At 54.3% G+C, this 17435-nt stretch overlaps 6 protein-coding genes across 6 annotated transcripts; 3 read left to right on the top strand and 3 right to left on the bottom strand.

Moving 5' to 3' along the window:
* Positions 1–66: 66 nt before the first annotated feature.
* On the bottom strand, positions 67–1299 carry NEUTE1DRAFT_65174 (uncharacterized protein; the record flags this gene model as incomplete). The annotated part of the gene is made up of 2 exons (XM_009853837.1): positions 67–1012; positions 1100–1299. 2 exons carry the CDS (start codon positions 1208–1210, stop codon positions 155–157), a joined length of 969 nt encoding a protein of 322 aa, XP_009852139.1.
* A 1194-nt stretch (positions 1300–2493) lies between these two features.
* NEUTE1DRAFT_130467 (uncharacterized protein) lies at positions 2494–4516 on the top strand (the record flags this gene model as incomplete). The annotated part of the gene is made up of 2 exons (XM_009853836.1): positions 2494–4433; positions 4492–4516. The coding sequence occupies 2 exons, from the start codon at positions 2494–2496 to the stop codon at positions 4514–4516; spliced, it is 1965 nt and encodes a 654-aa protein (XP_009852138.1).
* Positions 4517–4689: 173 nt separating this feature from the next.
* Positions 4690–6934, bottom strand: NEUTE1DRAFT_123057 (uncharacterized protein; the record flags this gene model as incomplete). The annotated part of the gene is made up of 3 exons (XM_009853835.1): positions 4690–6379; positions 6451–6650; positions 6705–6934. The coding sequence occupies 3 exons, from the start codon at positions 6932–6934 to the stop codon at positions 4989–4991; spliced, it is 1821 nt and encodes a 606-aa protein (XP_009852137.1).
* Positions 6935–8037: 1103 nt separating this feature from the next.
* Positions 8038–9960, top strand: NEUTE1DRAFT_117378 (uncharacterized protein; the record flags this gene model as incomplete). The annotated part of the gene is made up of 7 exons (XM_009853834.1): positions 8038–8182; positions 8266–8288; positions 8360–8587; positions 8637–8683; positions 8741–8827; positions 8887–9720; positions 9777–9960. The coding sequence occupies 7 exons, from the start codon at positions 8148–8150 to the stop codon at positions 9840–9842; spliced, it is 1320 nt and encodes a 439-aa protein (XP_009852136.1).
* Positions 9961–12283: 2323 nt separating this feature from the next.
* Positions 12284–13775, top strand: NEUTE1DRAFT_95282 (uncharacterized protein; the record flags this gene model as incomplete). Its single annotated transcript, XM_009853833.1, has 2 exons — positions 12284–12484; positions 12556–13775. 2 exons carry the CDS (start codon positions 12424–12426, stop codon positions 13554–13556), a joined length of 1062 nt encoding a protein of 353 aa, XP_009852135.1.
* Positions 13772–15971, bottom strand: NEUTE1DRAFT_65159 (uncharacterized protein; the record flags this gene model as incomplete). The annotated part of the gene is made up of 2 exons (XM_009853832.1): positions 13772–15731; positions 15789–15971. The coding sequence occupies 2 exons, from the start codon at positions 15790–15792 to the stop codon at positions 13951–13953; spliced, it is 1785 nt and encodes a 594-aa protein (XP_009852134.1).
* Positions 15972–17435: the final 1464 nt, after the last annotated feature.

Here is a 17435-nt window from a genome sequence, read left to right as displayed (position 1 = left end):
CCCCCCCCCCCCCCCCCCCCCCCCCCCCCCCCCACCGAACAACTCCTACATTCACAAGAGTTAGGGATCATTCAACAACTTGAGATTAACTATAATAGCGCATGACTAACATGTCTACCGACCAAAACAATAATTCATGGCCAGATTCCATGGGTTAATGCCTGTCGTCTGCAGCGAATTCCTCAGTCCACCACACCCTATAATGCTTCTCCTTTCCCGCTGACGCGATATCCTCGACCTCCTTGGGTGTCAACTTGAAGCTGGGCAGCTTCTTCAGGTAGCCCTTTAGCCTCTCCTCATTGCTACTCGTTGTGAGCGTCACAATACCCTGATCCAGACACCATCTGAAGGCAATCTCCGCCTCACTGACACCGTACTTCTTGGCCAGCTGCGTGTAAATGGGGTCGACAGGGCCCGGGCGAGCCTTGGTAATGGCCGTCAGCGGCGAATAGGCTTCAAGAGCAATGTGCTTCTCCCGACAAAACGCGACCAAATCCTCGCCCTCAACCACATGCTGAAGGTAAGGATGGTATTCAATCTGGTTAACGACGGGCGGGTACTGCAACCCTCCAGGAATGTCAAACAGGGTCTGCAGATGCGAGATCAAGAAATTGGAAACACCAATGGACTTGGCCATCCCGCTATCCTTGATCTTTTCCATTTCCCGCCACGCCGCCTGGAGCTCCTCGGGGTTCTTGGCGAAGAAAGGAGAGTGCAAGAGGTACAGGTCGACGTAATCGAGCCCGAGCTTCTCGAGCGAGCGGTTGAAAGACTGGGTGACTGTGTCACCGGCACGGACAATAGTCTTAGTGGTGATGTATAGGGACGAGCGAGGCAGCTTGGATTGCGCAATGGCTCTGCCGAGCTCGACTTCGTTGCCGTAGACTTCGGCGCCGTCCAGGTGCGTGTAGCCGGCGTTGAGAGCGGTCAGGGTGGCGTTGACAATAGGCTCGGAGATGGTGTCGGCGGAGTCGCCGGATTTGTAGTTGGCTGTGCCGAGGCCGTAGCCGAGCTGTTTTTTTAGTGTAAGTGATTGTGTTAGAATGTGGGTTTGCAGGAGAGGGAAGGAAGAAGGGAAGAAGGGATAAGAGGGACGAACCATGGGGATCTCATTGCCATCGGCGAGCTTGAGAGATGGGATGAGGTTGTGGATTTGCTTGGGTGAGACGCCGGTGGCATCGACCTCGAAGTTGGAGGTGGCAGAGTTCATTTTGAATGAAGCTGTTGGTGTTGGGAGAACAGTGAAGCTGCTCAAGTGTGGTCAAGAGTGGGAATATATATAGAACAACAAGGATTGGATTGCCGTGTGGATAAAAGTGAAGAGCAATGGCGCCAAGTGCGACGTTGTTGTCGTTCTATTTATACAACTCCGTTGCTATTCCCGCTGGCGCAACGACAACATCAATTATTCAGCAAGGTACCTGTTCTAGTTCTAGTGTACGCAGCAATGCGGGATAGTTAGATCCACTGGGTCTCGAACCACCAGTGTCCTTTATCTTGTAATGAACTCAGATGTGTACGGAAAGTGTTGATCTGCTGGATTTCGAGGAAATTTACTACACTTGGGAATAGCTTCATTTTCCTAGTTGTGGTTGCTCGTATTGCCCGAGGAGTTGTTTGCAAGTCCGAGATTCAGGGGCAGAAAGTAAACATAAGCTGACGAAGTACCGGTACAAAGCTCCACCCCGCACTACTATGTAACAGCCACGGGTGCGGGGCACGATTGGCCGCGACTATGACGCCATACCGAGAGCGCCGGGAGGATGTTTTCGTAGGGAGCGAGCCGAATAATAGGCCAAATGGGAAGGGAGCAGCCATACAAGGGATCAATCATCATCTGAAAGGCTGATGAAGAGGCAAAGCAATAGTTATTGGCAGGATTGGCAAGAGGCAAAGGTAAGAGAACGTTCTCAGTAGTCAGGTACCTATCCTTATCTTATCTATCCAGGTGGAGCCTTGGCAGGTGTCATTCGTACAATAAGCATTCAGGTACGTACCTTAAAACAGCGTGTACTGAAGCTGGAGTTCTTTTCTTGCCGGATGTTGAGTTAAATCGATCGATTTTCCGCCACCCGGAGCTTTTGCAGCACGTCTACGGAACATACAATTGGCAGTTGAAAAGTATTTGGAAACTTTTGCCTGAGTTTCTAATCCATACTAGTGTATAACATAGGAGCCTAGGTAGACCTCGTCTGACTAATTGCCCTAGGTTGAACTACCCCAAACTTCTGGTAACTAAGAATATACACAAAGCGTATTGCCACTGCAACCACCTCCAGGTTAATATCGTATATAACATAGTGAAGTGCCGAGAAGAATTACTCCTTACTCCAATTATCTTCGTGAAAACCCCCACCAGACGACTGGACTGTCTTGTCTTCGATGCGCTCATTGAAACCCGCAGCCCGCTGTCTTGCTCTCGCTCAGCATCTGAAAAGCATTCCATATGCCAACCAGCCCTTCTCGGCCTTCTTCAGTACCACCAAACATATCATGGCCTCAAACGGCACCACCATCGAGAACGGGACACATCCCCTCTCATCCGACGGCACAACACTATCCGCCCTCCCCAAATCATGGCACTTCACTGCCTCTCTCCCACCAGATGCCGCCTTCCCCACGCCAGCTGACAGCCACAAGGCCGATCGCGATGACCTTGGTCCTCGCCAGGTGAAGAATGCCATTTTCACATGGGTTCGTCCCGAAAAGCAACAAGATTCCGAGCTCCTTGCCGTCTCTCCAGCTGCCATGCGCGACCTAGGTCTCGCACTGTCGGAAGCAGACACGGAAGAATTTCGCCAAGTAGCAGTAGGCAACAAGATCATCGGATGGGACGAAGAGACGCTTTCTGGCCCTGGCTACCCATGGGCTCAATGTTACGGAGGCTTTCAGTTCGGTCAATGGGCAGGACAACTCGGTGACGGGCGCGCCATCTCTCTGTTTGAGGGAACCAACCCGGCAATAGGTGTCCGGTATGAGGTTCAGCTCAAAGGGGCCGGCATGACGCCTTACAGCCGCTTTGCGGACGGCAAGGCCGTTCTACGCTCCAGCATCCGCGAGTTTATCGTCAGCGAGAACCTCCACGCCCTCGGTATCCCCAGCACGCGCGCGCTAGCCATCAGCCTGCTCCCTCACTCGCGCGTTCGGCGTGAGACCATGGAGCCCGGCGCCATCGTGGTCCGTATGGCCCAGAGCTGGCTGCGCTTCGGCAACTTCGACATCCTCCGGGCGCGCGGCGACCGCAAGCTCGTCCGGCAACTAGCCACCTACATCGGCGAGGAAGTCTTCGGCGGGTGGGACAAGCTTCCTGGGCGCTTAGCCGATCCCGAGGGTGCGCCCGGCGACGAACCTCCCCGGGAAATTCCCAAAGAAACCATCGAAGGCCCCCCTGGAGCCGAAGAAAACCGCTTCCACCGTCTCTACCGCGAAATTATCCGGCGCAACGCTCTGACGGTTGCCAAGTGGCAGATCTACGGCTTCATGAACGGTGTGCTCAACACGGACAATACCTCCATCTTGGGTCTGTCCATCGACTTCGGCCCCTTCGCCTTTATGGACAACTTCGACCCCAACTACACGCCCAACCACGACGACTTCGCGCTGCGCTACAGCTACCGCAACCAAGCGACCATCATCTGGTGGAACCTAGTCCGACTGGGCGAAGCCCTAGGCGAGCTGATCGGGGCCGGACCTGAAGTCGACTCCGAATCTTTTGTGACCAATGGGCTCAACTTCGACGATGAAGCCGCCTCGAAACCCATTGAGGAACGCGCTCACAAACTCATCACCCAGGCCGGCGAGGAGTTCAAAGCCGTCTTCATGGGCGAGTTCAAGCGCCTATTCACGGCGCGCCTCGGGCTCAAGACGTACAAAGAATCCGATTTTAACTCACTCTTCGACTCCCTCCTCAACACTATGGAAGCCCTCGAGCTCGATTACAACCTCTTCTTCCGGCGTCTCAGCACGCTCAAGACCGCCGACCTGCAAACCGAAGAAGCCCGCCAAAAGGCAGCTGAAGTCTTTTTCTCCCAAGTCGAAGACGTGCCTGGACCGGAAACCGACAAAGAAAAGGCTCGCAAGCGCGTGGGCGAGTGGTTGGATAAGTGGCGGGTGCGGATCGAGGAGGATTGGTCGACCTCCGCAGCTGACTCGGAGGAGCGTGTTGCTGCGATGAAAAAGGTTAACCCTAGCTTTATCCCAAGAGGATGGATTCTGGACGAGGTGATTCGCCGCGTGGAGAAGCAGGGCGAGCGGGAGGTGCTCAAGAGGGTGTTGCATATGGCTACGCATCCGTTTGAGGATGCGTGGACGGGGAAGGAATTTGAGGATGGACCGACCGGGAAGGGCGTTTATCAGGGTGATAAAGCGGAGGAGGAGAGGTGGACGGGGGATGTGCCGCAGCAGAAGAAGGCTATGCAGTGCAGTTGTAGCTCGTAAGTGACGAAGTCACCTTGTTGGTGAAAGATATCCTTTCTGCAACCGTTATTGCAGTATCATTAGCGAAGCCTTTTATTGATGAGAAGTCCAACTTGCGCCGCCTTACGGGCCGTGTGGTACATGCAGTGATATGTGTGCTGGGCGTGTAAACAATTCAATTCCGTGGACTGCGAAAACGAGGGATGGAGGAGCACTAATGAATCACTAAATTCTGCCACGCCATGAGTCATGAAAAAATTGGGTATGATAGATAATATTATTATAGAGAAGCTTAAGGAAATCGATTAGGGTAAGTCAGGTTCCGCAACATTCTTTTGAGGTTCTTCCACTTAGTCTCGCGGTTCCAAAGGGTACTACTACGTAGGGTATCATCAGCTCGTGAACGCCGTTCCATCTAAGCCTGCCTATGAATGCCGTTGAATCCACGCCTTCTATGCCGAGCTCCGAATTCGTTGAAGACAATTTCAAGCTGGAATGTGGAAGCCTTAGCCAAACGAAAAGCCACTAAGCGAGTAATTCCAAGAGTCACAATCGCCAGCAAATAACTTGGATCAATCAATCCGAATCCTGCGTCCACCCTGAGCCACCGGCCCAATCTCTCCAAGCCTCGACATCACAACACTCGGCTCTCGTTCCGTTGATGCCATGCTAGCTAGTGCAAAAGAATCGGTGTTGTGTGCAAAATAAAAGTAGTACCCCGTCCGATCTTTCTTGACAGTCATGACTCCGATTGCACCCGCCGACGGTTGGTTCTTGACGCCCGGATGGCCCATGAAATCGTCCAGAATGAAGGCCTCTAGCAGCGCATGCTCATCTAGCTCCGATATGCTGTGTCCTCCAAAGCCGCGGCGGCTGCTTTCAAACAGACGCTCTGCACATTTTGCCGAGGCGATCGAGGTAGCCATGTGCTCGCCTGTACCGCTGGTGACGGCGGCTACCGATGTGCCTGTGTGGTCGTCAGAATCCTCAGGAATCACGGCCGTTCCGATTCCGACGAGAGCAGCAGGACCGATGCGACCGCGGTGTTTTATGCCGATGCCGCCGGAAGAGGAACCTGCGGCGATGCGCCCTTTTAGGTCTATGGCAATTGCACCAACGGTGTCGGTTATTAGATCTTCGTCCTCCTTTTGCTTCGGTGCATTCGAAAACATCGGGTCACTGATCTGGACGGGCGAAAGTGACTGTTCCTCCGATTGGTTCTCCATGGTGTTCAGACTCTGGTTGTGGTCTTCCTTTACGCTCACAAACCCATCATGAGTTGACAATGACGGAGATCGTCTCGGGGTTTCCCCAGTAGCCGGGAAATAGCCAATATCTTCACTGTGACTGTGACGTACCACTGCCCTCTTCGTGGCGGCTGGGCTGCCAGTAGTGGCGCGTGACTGAAAAGCACCTGACACGTAATTCATGGCAGCTCGATCGACTGGCTTGCTTCCGTTGGTGAGACTTCTCTGAGGTGGGCGAGGTATTGCTGAAGGGACACTTCCAAGTGATCCATTTTCACCCAGTAAAGGGGACCCTCTACCATATGGTGAGTCGGGTTGGCCCTCGTTCCATATCCCAGTCAGAATCGCACTCGAGTGGTCCCGTCGTAAAGTCGACGCGTTTAGCGTTTCCGCCGCTTTTTCGTAGTCACTCGGTGTCGGCGACGGGCGATGTGTCTCTAGGTTTCTCAGAGACACTTGCGCGATGTGAGAGGAGTTACTACTTTGAGTAATCTGTCTTGCTTCCGCCTTTTTCAAGTCTTCTTTCCAGCGGAGAAAACGATCCTTTGCATTCTTGGAAATGAGGTATTCGTTTGGTACGGTAGCCATCCCGTGTTCTTCGGCAAAGTCCCTAGCTCCGAGGCCCACGAGAATATTCGGCGGTACTCTTCGGAGGGAAAGAGGCTGACTACTTTTGTCCAGAATCAACTTGGCAAGCGAGATGGGGTTTTTGATGCCTACATATGTCAACGAGTGTCAGCATTTCGTTTCTGGCCGCTCATATGTGGCACCGTCGGTTAGGGCGTACCCGGAACAGCGCCACAAGCACCACTCCTCCCCAGATGGTCGACTACAGTTGCGTCACATTCGACAACTCCATCCATGTTGAGATTACTTCCGAAGCCGGCATTCGTAATCTCTTTGTCCTCCAAACACCTGATAGCAGCTTCGACAGCCTCGGGGGCAGAAGCACCGGCTTTCAGAAACCTCATGGCGACACGGGAGGCTCTAGTTGCAACCGCATCAGCAAGGGATCACCTGATGACTCTTGACTCAACTTACTCGCTGCATGCTTCCAAGTGAACCTTTTCATTCGTAATGCTATGGTACCCTGCACCTGCGTGGACAAAGATTGCCGCAACTGGCTTCGTCGTACGCTTCCATATCCTTTCGACACCACCATCCAATCCGTATTCATGATCACCAGGCCAGTTTAACTCTGAGGAGCTGTCCGACATGTCAATATCTGATTCAGGTGAACCATGGCCGGGCTCGGCATTTCTGCAGCTCATCGTGGGCGCAGCTGTGATAGAACGACTCGAGGATATAGTCGAAGTAGCGTGTGATCTGGCGAGGTGGAGTTGTCTGGCAATCGAGCATGTGTCTTTCAAGCGAGTCTGTATTCTGAGGGCATATAGAAGAGTCCTCAGTTTTGGTGTGTCATGGGTGACTTTTGTGCTTTGGGACAAGGATGGGCGAAAAGACTTATCGAGGCAAGGACGAAGAGTTGAAGAAGACAGCAACGGGTGGATGGGATGAAAAGGGTGGTCGGACTTGGTGTCCCTCGTAGAAGCAACCTGCTAAAACAATGATTGCGAATAATGCTCGGTAGTGATAATGTCTTGAGTGGTATTTGAAATTGGAGCGATCCCCAATGAGCTGGATGATGCACTCAGGTTGGCCCGAGGGATGAAGAGTCCCTTTGGATACAGTAGGTGGGCGGGATGAAGATGTGTGAAGGCAAAGGTGGCAAAATGCAGAATACGACAGAGAGAGAGACGGAGAGAGACGAAACGGAATGTGGACACTGGACAGGTTGATGATTCGTTGTGATAACTTAAGTGAGAAGCTGTGAGTGTGTGCAGCTTCTCCGCAAAGTGGACTTGCTTCGAGATGGAGCTGAAATGAATTCGACAGAAATGGCAGGTGTGAGTGAATCTGGCTGGAGGTGATTTTGCACTCAGTATCTCCTTCCTTCTCGAAAGGACACATCCTGTCTGTCCGGCTGGCCTTGTCGCTACAGTTTGATCCCGATCGGCCCCACTTTTTCCTAGCCATCATCGTCCGGGCCCGGGCCGTGTGCTTCGAACTCCGGTGCTTGGGACCGGGGCATCGGTTTTCGGGGGGCTCGGATGGCGCGCAGGTGGCAGCGGTGTTTGGTTCCGTCATCCCCAGTTATGGCGTATGTAGGTCGTTGGAAATGCCCGACTGACAAAATGGACCGCCGTACTTGACGGGGACCTCGCGGTCTTGGCGCACAGCCGCACAGGTACCTCCACAGTACCACGCAGCGCTGTCAGCCAGACGAGTAAGGAGAGCTAGCTCGGCCAGGCACGTACAATCTTGGACATCAACCTCCATTTCCCGCCCGCCTGGCCTATCCACTACCCATCCACGCTCCCGCCCCGTCACTTCATCCATCACCAACTAGGTAGGTAACAACAGCCGTTGCTTTACCAAACCGCAATCATCACGAGCTGCGCCTAGCAGCAAACCACCGCAACAATGGCCAACACAACCCCCGCCGTTGTCATGGACAAGTACGTGCATCCAAGTGTCCCGTCTCCACCCCGCCCGCTCCTTAACAGCTCCGGGGCCGTCATCGCTAACATCCCCTAACCAGCGGCACGGGGTTCTCCAAGCTAGGTTCGCGACTCCGACACCCCAAGATATCCATGACATGGCCACCGATTGACCAAGCTCTTCGTCGTCTGCAGGTTTCGCCGGCAATGATTCCCCCTCGTTCGTATTCCCGACGGCCATCGCGACCAAAAGCCCCTCGGCAGGCACCGGCGGCTCGGGCTCTGGCCGCCCCGCCGTAGCCAACAAACCATCCTTCCTCACCGGCGGCGCTGGTCCAGGTGGCCATCTCTCAGCAAAGCGCGGAACCGAAGACCTCGACTACTTTATCGGCGACGAGGCCGTAGCGGCCGCCAATGGACCTGGTACGTTGGTCTACACCGCCTCAATGGAAATGGGTGCTGACGGTGTTAGGCTACGGGTTGCACTATCCCATCAGACACGGACAGATCGAGAACTGGGTGCGTTCAGGCTGCTAGATGGCATGTCACAAATACCTAGAGCTAACTGGAGCTTAGGATCACATGGAAAGGTTCTGGTCCAACTCCATCTTCAAGTATCTGAGAGTAGAGCCTGAGGACCACCACTTCCTCCTCACTGAGCCCGTAAGACTACAATTTCCAAGCCACATCAGTACCTCTGCAGCACTGACATGTCGATTCAGCCTCTCAACCCTCCCGAGAACCGCGAAAACACCGCCGAGATCTTCTTCGAATCCTTCAACTGCGCCGGTCTCTACATTGCCGTCCAGGCCGTTCTGGCCCTTGCGGCTTCCTGGACATCATCCAAGGTCCAGGACAGATCCTTGACCGGTACTGTCATTGATTCGGGTGATGGTGTGACACACGTTATCCCGGTCGCCGAAGGTTACGTTATCGGCTCGTCCATCAAGTCGATCCCTATTGCCGGTCGCGATATCACCTACTTTGTCCAGTCGCTTCTCCGTGACCGCGGCGAGCCCGATTCGTCCCTCAAGACGGCCCAGGAGATCAAGGAGGAGTACTGCTACGTCTGTCCGGATATCGTCAAGGAGTTTGCCAAGTACGACCGCGATCGCAGCCGATTCCTGAAGCACACCATTACCCAGCCCGGTGGCCGCCAAGTTACGGTTGATGTTGGCTACGAGCGTTTCATGGCGCCCGAAATCTTCTTTAACCCCGAGATTTACTCGTCCGATTTCCTGACGCCCCTGCCCGTGGTTGTCGATGGTGTCATTCAGTCTTCGCCCATCGATGTCCGTCGTGGTCTCTACAAGAACATTGTTCTTTCGGGTGGCAGCACGCTCTACAAGGACTTTGGTCGCAGGCTACAGCGCGATATCAAGCAGCTTGTCGATACGAGAATCAAGGCCAGCGAGGTGCGCAGTGGTGGAGCAAAGAGCGGTGGTCTTGATGTCCAGGTTATCACCCACAAGAGGCAACGGCACGGCCCGTGGTTCGGTGGTAGCTTGCTCGGTCAGACGCCCGAGTTTCGGTCGTACTGCCACACCAAGGCAGAGGTATGTTTGTTTACCCTTGTACCATTGGCAGTCTGGTTGCTGACGGATCTTTACAGTACCAAGAATATGGACCCAGCATCGTGCGCAGGTTCGCTCTGCTCGGAGGACCTGGTGGATCTTAAGCGTAGTTATTTGTGTACAGGAGCGAGTCCGCATCTTATTTGGCAGGCAGCGGGCGCCGATGTTTATATAATGGCGATGAATCGAAAAGAGGAACTAATGCTAGTAAAGTTGCATCAGCGTAGACGGCCAATGTGTTTGTTGTTGTGTTGATGTTTAGAAATCCGTTGCGCAGAGCAACGGTCCCCTTAAAAGGGGGGCTTAATGGTACCGATCGGCTGGTTCCGGAGGCGGCGTGCCAAGCCATTGACGGCATTCACTGTAACTCTCGGTAAGCAAGGATGTGTCAGCACCACGACCACCGGTTCGCGCCGGGTGGCCTGATATGGCCCGACAGTTCTGGAACTGGCCGAACTCCCATCGGGCAAGCTAACCGATAGCTTCGCATCAGTTTCACAACTTGCTGATTTTTCCTTTTATTTTTTCCTGTTGTTCCTATTCGCAGCCCATTGATTAGATTTCAATCAGGACTGGGCTCGATTGTCATGTTGAAAGATGTTGCCTGACCATGCTCGGACGTCACCTCACAATAAACCGACCATGTTCCCAGAGAGCATTCACAGTTCGGAGGGTTCAGTAGTCGGATTGCTTACTTTGCGCCGGACAAGGAGCAAAAGGTTATGCAACTTTCTGCATGCCTTCATAGAGGTCGGTACCATAGGTATGGGTAGGTAGTAGGACAAGAATGCGGGGAAGAAGCTTCGTCGCTGAAACCAGGGGTTCCAGACCGTCCTTTGGTGGCTTACAAGCCAAGCCTCCTCGTCACTTGCACCGGCTAAGTTTGCCGTTTTGAGGCTTCTTCGCTCGAGCGGAAGTTGACTTTTTTCTTTCTTTTGTTTTCCTTCATGTTTGCCCTGGAAACGATAATTGATCCATACTAATCCCATCAGCCTCCGTTTCAGCTTTACCACCAACCCAACCAGCGTTGACAAAGGCGCGGGGAAGAGGAGAGCCACGACGTCCACGAGATCTTCGACGAGGAGGTGGAGGAGGAGAAGGAGGAGGAGGAGTGGTTGGCACAAGTTTCAATGTGTAGCGTATGTAGTGGTGGGTTCGAGACAGTGGCTTCGGTGGAGCGGAAAGTCGTTTATGTATACACTACACCACACTAGAAAGTGTGGGGGGTGGAACATGACCTACGGCGGGGTCTCGGATCGGACCCGACCCGCGCGCTGTCAACGACTTTAGTTACTTTGGGCAAACACCGTATCCAAGACTGTACTCGGATTCAAGGTGCCGACCACCGGGCGTTTGGTTCTACGACAAAAGTGAAGTTGATAAGAAAGTTCCCACAAAAATAAGGAGAGACGGAGAGATTTCGGCCGCTCCATAATGACTAGAAAAAGCGTCTCATAAACCACGAGATGGGATCAGAACCTCAGGTGCTTCACGGCATTGTTGACATGATGAGCGGGAAAAGGGCCGTTTTGATGGTCCGGGTGACACTAGCCGGGCTCCGCTGAGGCTGGATAGGGCGGGCTGTCCCCCAACGGGCACCCCCGCTGTCATCACTCGACTCAGCGCTCCCGCCAGTTCCACACTCACTGAAGCTAACATCTCATCCCAGCCTCCATCTCTTACATCACTCGTGCCCAAGTTGGGACGATCGCGCTTGACATGCGCCAAGAGCCCACGATTTCCCCCAGTCCTCTTTTTAACTTTCTCCTCTTTTGCACATCAACACCGGGGACCTTCACTATGCTAATCGCTTAGTGCATGATCAGCTTCATCTAACAAGAGCTCGTGACCTTGTTTGTTTCCAACTGTTGGCGTCCGAGTGCCAGCTCCCCCGCATTTACACTACTAAGATCGGACCTGTACAGTTGACAGAAGCGGAGATCTCCCCTCTTGGCTTCTCAATTTCTCTCTCTAAACCTTCGGAAACCTTGAACCAGCCGATGCAGCAACTCCATTGAAGCTTCCCTTGGATCAATCAAGCTGCTGACGACTGGATGGGGGGGCTTGAGAGGGGTATCCACCGGGCTGATGGAAAAGTGCAGACAATGGGCGATTGGCCAGTGGGAGCTCCCCGTACCGTCACATCCTCTACGTCCCGCCTCGCCCATTAACATCATACGTTTTCCCTCGTCCATCTACACACACTAAGACTCTAGTGTACAAACCCCCAAGAACCCTCCAGTCGAGGGTCTCGGCCCCTGCCTCGCCAGACGTCCGACAAGTCTTCCCACCGAGCCACCACTAGCCTCGCCGGGTCTGTAGAGACGTGCAGATCTCGGCCTCCCTTCCTCCTGTGGTCATCATGCCTTTGCAGTCTCGTGTTTTCTTTGGTTCGCTGCCCACCATGACGCCTGCCTGCCTTGCTTGGGTCATCCATTACCTCCCCCTCTTTGCCAACGGTTGCCGATCGGTCGGACCTGTTGCTATCCCCTGACCGGGGAAGGGCGATGGGGGACGGAAAGAGTATAAGAGGTCATGGCTGCCGCAGCTCTTCTCGGGCTTACATCACTTGTTGTACCTCATAGACTTCCATCATATACACAGAGCTTCCTCAGTCTCTTATAGAAAGAGACTATTGTCTTCACTTTACTTCCATCAACTTCACTACACCAACACACCATCACAATGACCCAGTTCGAGATTCCAGAACAGCAATGGGCCCAGGTGGTCGAGAAGAAGGGCGGTCGTAAGTCCAACACCCCTTTGTCCTTACTTACTAGTGGCACCTGTGACCTATATTCTGACTTTCCTTTTCAGCCGTCGTCTTCAAGCAGATCCCCGTCCAGAAGCCCGGCCCCGATGAGGTCCTTATCAACGTCAAGTACTCTGGCGTCTGCCATACCGATCTCCATGCCATGAAGGGTGACTGGCCCCTCGCTACCAAGATGCCTCTTGTCGGCGGCCACGAAGGCGCCGGTGTCGTCGTAGCCAAGGGTGAGCTCGTTACCGAGGTTGAGGTTGGCGACCACGCCGGTATCAAGTGGCTCAACGGCTCCTGCCTGGCCTGCTCCTTCTGTATGCAGGCTGACGAGCCCCTGTGCCCTCACGCCCTCCTGTCTGGCTACACCGTCGACGGTTCCTTCCAGCAATACGCCATCGCCAAGGCTGCCCACGTCGCCAAGATCCCCAAGGGGTGCGACCTCGAGACTACCGCGCCCGTCCTCTGCGCCGGTATCACCGTCTACAAGGGCCTCAAGGAGTCCGGTGTTCGTCCCGGCCAGTGCGTCGCCATCGTCGGCGCCGGCGGTGGTCTCGGCAGTATGGCTATTCAGTACGCCAACGCCATGGGCTTGCACGCTATCGCTATTGACGGTGGCGAGGAGAAGGGCAAGAACTGCCGCGAGCTGGGCGCCCAGGCCTACGTCGACTTCACTACTACCAAAGACCTTGTCGGGGACGTCAAGGCTGCCACCCCCGACGGCCTCGGTCCCCACGCCGTCATCCTTCTCGCCGTGTCCGAAAAGCCGTTCCACCAGGCCGTCGATTACGTCCGTTCCCGCGGAACCATCATCTGCATCGGTCTCCCCGCTGGCGCCAAGTTCCAGGCCCCCGTTTTCGACACCGTCATCCGCATGATCACCATCAAGGGCTCGTATGTCGGTAACAGGCAGGATACCCAGGAGGCGCTTGACTTCTTTGCCCGCGGCTTGATCAAGGTTCCCATCAAGACGGTCGGCCTCAGCAAATTGCAGGAAGTCTACGACTTGATGGAGGAGGGCAAGATTGTCGGCAGATATGTCGTTGATACCAGCAAATAGAGGAAGAGACAGATTATATGTTAGGTGGCGTTGTTGTTATTTTTTCTGATGAGATGACGAATTTGTCATGAGGATGTATATTCGGCAGGCGCTTGTTGAGATGAGCATGAACGGACTCAAAAAAGAGAGGGTCGGTTTGGTGGCAGGTGGTTTTGGTGTTGAACGGTTGAGCGAGCTAGTACGAGATATCCTATTCCATAATGTTGAAACTTTTTGAACAAACTTCCTCTCTCATTGATTATCTCATTGAATCATTATCATCATCGCTGTTCCAAATGTCTATAGGATCCGCTAATTCGTTATGAGTATCCAAGGGTAAGTAGGCTCGTCCCTGACAATTCTTTTTGTCATCGGCGAGGTAGGTTCTGTCATCCCTAACCTTTGCGCATCCCATCTAAACAGCAAACCCACCACTATTGACCTGCCTAGTCTCACTCGCCGCCACAAACGTTCCATTCCCAAACCTCATCACCGCCTGCACCGCACTCAGCCCCGGCGCCTGCCAAGTCACATTGTGTCCCCTCCTCTTCAAATCATCGTATACATCTTGTCCGTACCCTTTCTCAACCAGCAACACCTCGGGCATCAACTGATCGTGCAACCGCGGCGCCGCCACCGCCGCCCGCATCACGCTTCCCTCACCACCCACCCCCTTGACCTTCAAGTCGGTCGTATTCGGATGGACAGCAAGGCCCTCGAGCACATTAAACGCCACCTGCGTGGTACTGGAAATGATCCTGCTTCCTCCGGCAGCTCCCGTAGCGAACCACAAGCTGCCGTTGCTAATGTGCTCAACCATCAAGGGACAGATACTCGACAGCGGACGTTTGCCGGCGCGGATAAAGTTGGAGGGGGAAGGGACAAAGCCAAAGGAGTTGTTCTTGTTGGGCTGGCTGAAATCATCCATCTCGTCGTTGAGGATGATGCCCGTGTCAGGCGTCATTAGGCGACTGCCGAAGAGGAGGTTGATCGTCGTGGTGGACGAGAGGGTTAGCCCGGACCGGTCGGCCGTGACAATGTGCGAAGTGCCGTGGGAAGCGGCGGCGTAGTTCTTTACTGGGTCGTATTCGGAGAGGGGGAGGGTGGAGTTGGGGAGGATTTTGGAAGAGATGAACTTGGCGGTTTGGGGGGAGAGCATGGCTTCCTGAAAGGAGGTGATGTTGGTGATGAAGGATGGGTCGCCGAGGGATTGGCGGGCGCCGTAGGCGAACTTCATGGCTTCGACGAAGCGGTGGTTGGTGAGGGGGATATTGGAGGAGAGGTTGAGGGAGGGAAATTGTTCCATGGTTTTGAGGATGGAGAGGGTTACAGCTCCCGAAGAAGGTGCGTCGGTGGCGAAGATGCGGAAGGAGTCCCGGTAGGTGATGTTCAGCGCGGGCTTGATGGAGGCCTCGTAGTTGGCGAGGTCGGAATGGGTGAGGATGCCGCCGAGCGGCTGGAGGAGGGCGATGATGGAGTCGGCAATCGGGCCGGTGTAGAAGGCGTCGGCGCCGAGGAGGGCGATCTTTAGGAGTGTCTTGGCGTACCGTTTCTGCGTGATGGTGTCGCCGAGCCCGAGAAGGGTGCCGTTGGGAGCGAAATCTTGGGCCCAAACGGGGTCACGGGTCAAAAAGTCGTCCGACGCCGAGGCGCTGGCCATGTACCGGACCAGATCCTCCGTTACCTTGAAGCCGTCGTGGGCAATCTTAACCGAGGGCATCACAAGGTCGTGCCATGGCAGACGGCCGTACTTGCTGTGCACGTACTCGAGACCGCGCAGCTCGCTGGGAATGGCGACGGAGCGGGCGCCGAGCACGCTGGCGTTCGGGTCGTCGTTATACATATCTTGGGTGGCGGCGGCGGGCGCGGTCTCGCGGTAGTCGACCGTGTGGTAGTTGCCGTCCGGGTCGCGCACCAGCATGAAGCCGCCGCCGCCGATGCCAGAGTGGTACATGCCGATGGTGCCGACGCAGAGGGTGGTGGCTACCATGGCGTCGGCGGCGGAACCACCCTTGCGGAGGGCGTCAGTGCCAATCTGGGAACATATCGCGCTCTCACTGGCCACGGCTCCCCGGTGACCTTCGGAAGAGATGTTTTGGATCACCCTCTGGTACTTGAACTCCAGCGGAACAGCGATGACTACGGAGCCGAGTTGGCTCAGCACGGCCAGGCCGCATAACAGTGGTGATAGGTGAACTGTGCTTAGTGTTAGTGATAGCTCGAGACGTGGATGTCTGAAGAAAGTGAACTTGCGCATGACTGGCCGCCGTCAACATGTCAGATGAAGCAACGCGATCTGAACCCAAGTTGTCGGGCCTCCTGAGTTGTGCTGGAGGGGGGTGTTGAGATAAGGGACGTGGTGCTTCCTCAGGTCACGACGATGTTAGTCTTTAAGCACACCTAACGCCCGCAAATTGCGTGATGAAAATGCTAAGGAACCTTGGACTTGTTGTCCCCCACGTGTCCGGAGTTTCCACCGACCATGGTGAAGAACGGCCATCAAAATGCCGGATAAGCCCCTCCGAAAGCCAGGGAAGAAGGTACCTTTTCGGCCCGGGTACCACGTCATTGATGCTTCCCCGCTGATTGCAGTGAGCCGGATTGGATGTACACCAACAAATCTAACCCAAATGGACTTACGGTCGGTCGGCCCAGGGTAGAGCTTATCTCGAGCCGCCTCTAGATTGGCGAAGAGACACTATCGCGACCGAGAGAGAAAGAGATAGAGTTGGAAAAAGATGGGTCTACCGTAGTGTAGTTGAATCCAGCTTCAAGTGAACCATGTCGTCTCGAATAAAGACACATTGTGGTTGAACATTCCTGATTCGGACACAATGCACCAAACTTGCTCGACAGAAGCAGAGCAAAGCTGCTGCAAACGTGTGCGGCTCACATATGTGCATGTTGTTTGGCTGCGTGGTCAGAAAACCATAGGTAGACCGACAGATGATGGAACAACGCAGTGTAATAAGAAACTGAGATTCATCACGTCTTATATTTATTATTGAACTGGTCGGATTCGGAAAAAAGCGAAAGTGCCACAAACCAAAAGGTCACCTTGAAACCCTAACCCTCTCAAGCTCGTTATTTATCTCGTCTCCCACCTGCCGCTTTCCCGTCCGCGTATGTATTGCATCTGGGTCCACAAACAGCGATAAAAAAAAAGACCAAAAAACTGACGACGCTTCGTATGTACCTATCTACCCGGCAGTTCGGCAACCAAAGCTCGCCATGGACAAGGACCCGATTCCCTTGTCAGGAGTCAGGATGCCATTATTCCCGCCGGTCACCAGGGAATGAATTGCGAATTTGCCTTGACAACGGCCCTTTTCCACAGCCAAAAGCCAAACCCTCTCAACATTCCCGTCGTGCTTTCATCAGAGAGACAAAAATGCCCTTCGGACTTTTGTCCGCAAACTTGAGAAGCCGAGTCTAAACCCCTACGCGGTAGTGGTCTCCGAGGAAACAGAAGCAAGGTGATGCCTGCAATGGAATCTTCATTGAAGCTTCACTTGGCCGGCCCCTCCGATCGAGCATTGAAATCCGTGCCTCGATTGTTCCGTGATGATGGGGATGGTGGGGTACAATGGGGGCCCCTGGTCGACCGGACGAATCACGGGTGATGCCGATAGCTGGAAAAGATGAAACAGCCTCTCTCTCTCCTGGGCTTCTTCTCGACCCCAACTGCCCCCTCCCCCCCCTTGAAAGAAGTCTTCATCACAAGGGGTCACATAACACGGAGACTCATCTCTCGAAAGGGTGGCGCAGCGCAGCCAACTTCGAACAAGTGTGAACCAGGGCGGGAGTCGCGGACGTTTATGCAAACACTGTTGCAAAGACCATCAGTCTGACCATCCGTCTGATGGATGGGTAGGACGGTGTCACCATGCCATGGGCCTG

This window comes from Neurospora tetrasperma (assembly GCF_000213175.1).
Source record: "Neurospora tetrasperma FGSC 2508 unplaced genomic scaffold NEUTE1scaffold_4, whole genome shotgun sequence".
Lineage (NCBI taxonomy): Eukaryota > Fungi > Ascomycota > Sordariomycetes > Sordariales > Sordariaceae > Neurospora > Neurospora tetrasperma.
This window is presented reverse-complemented; position numbering and strand designations above follow the sequence as displayed.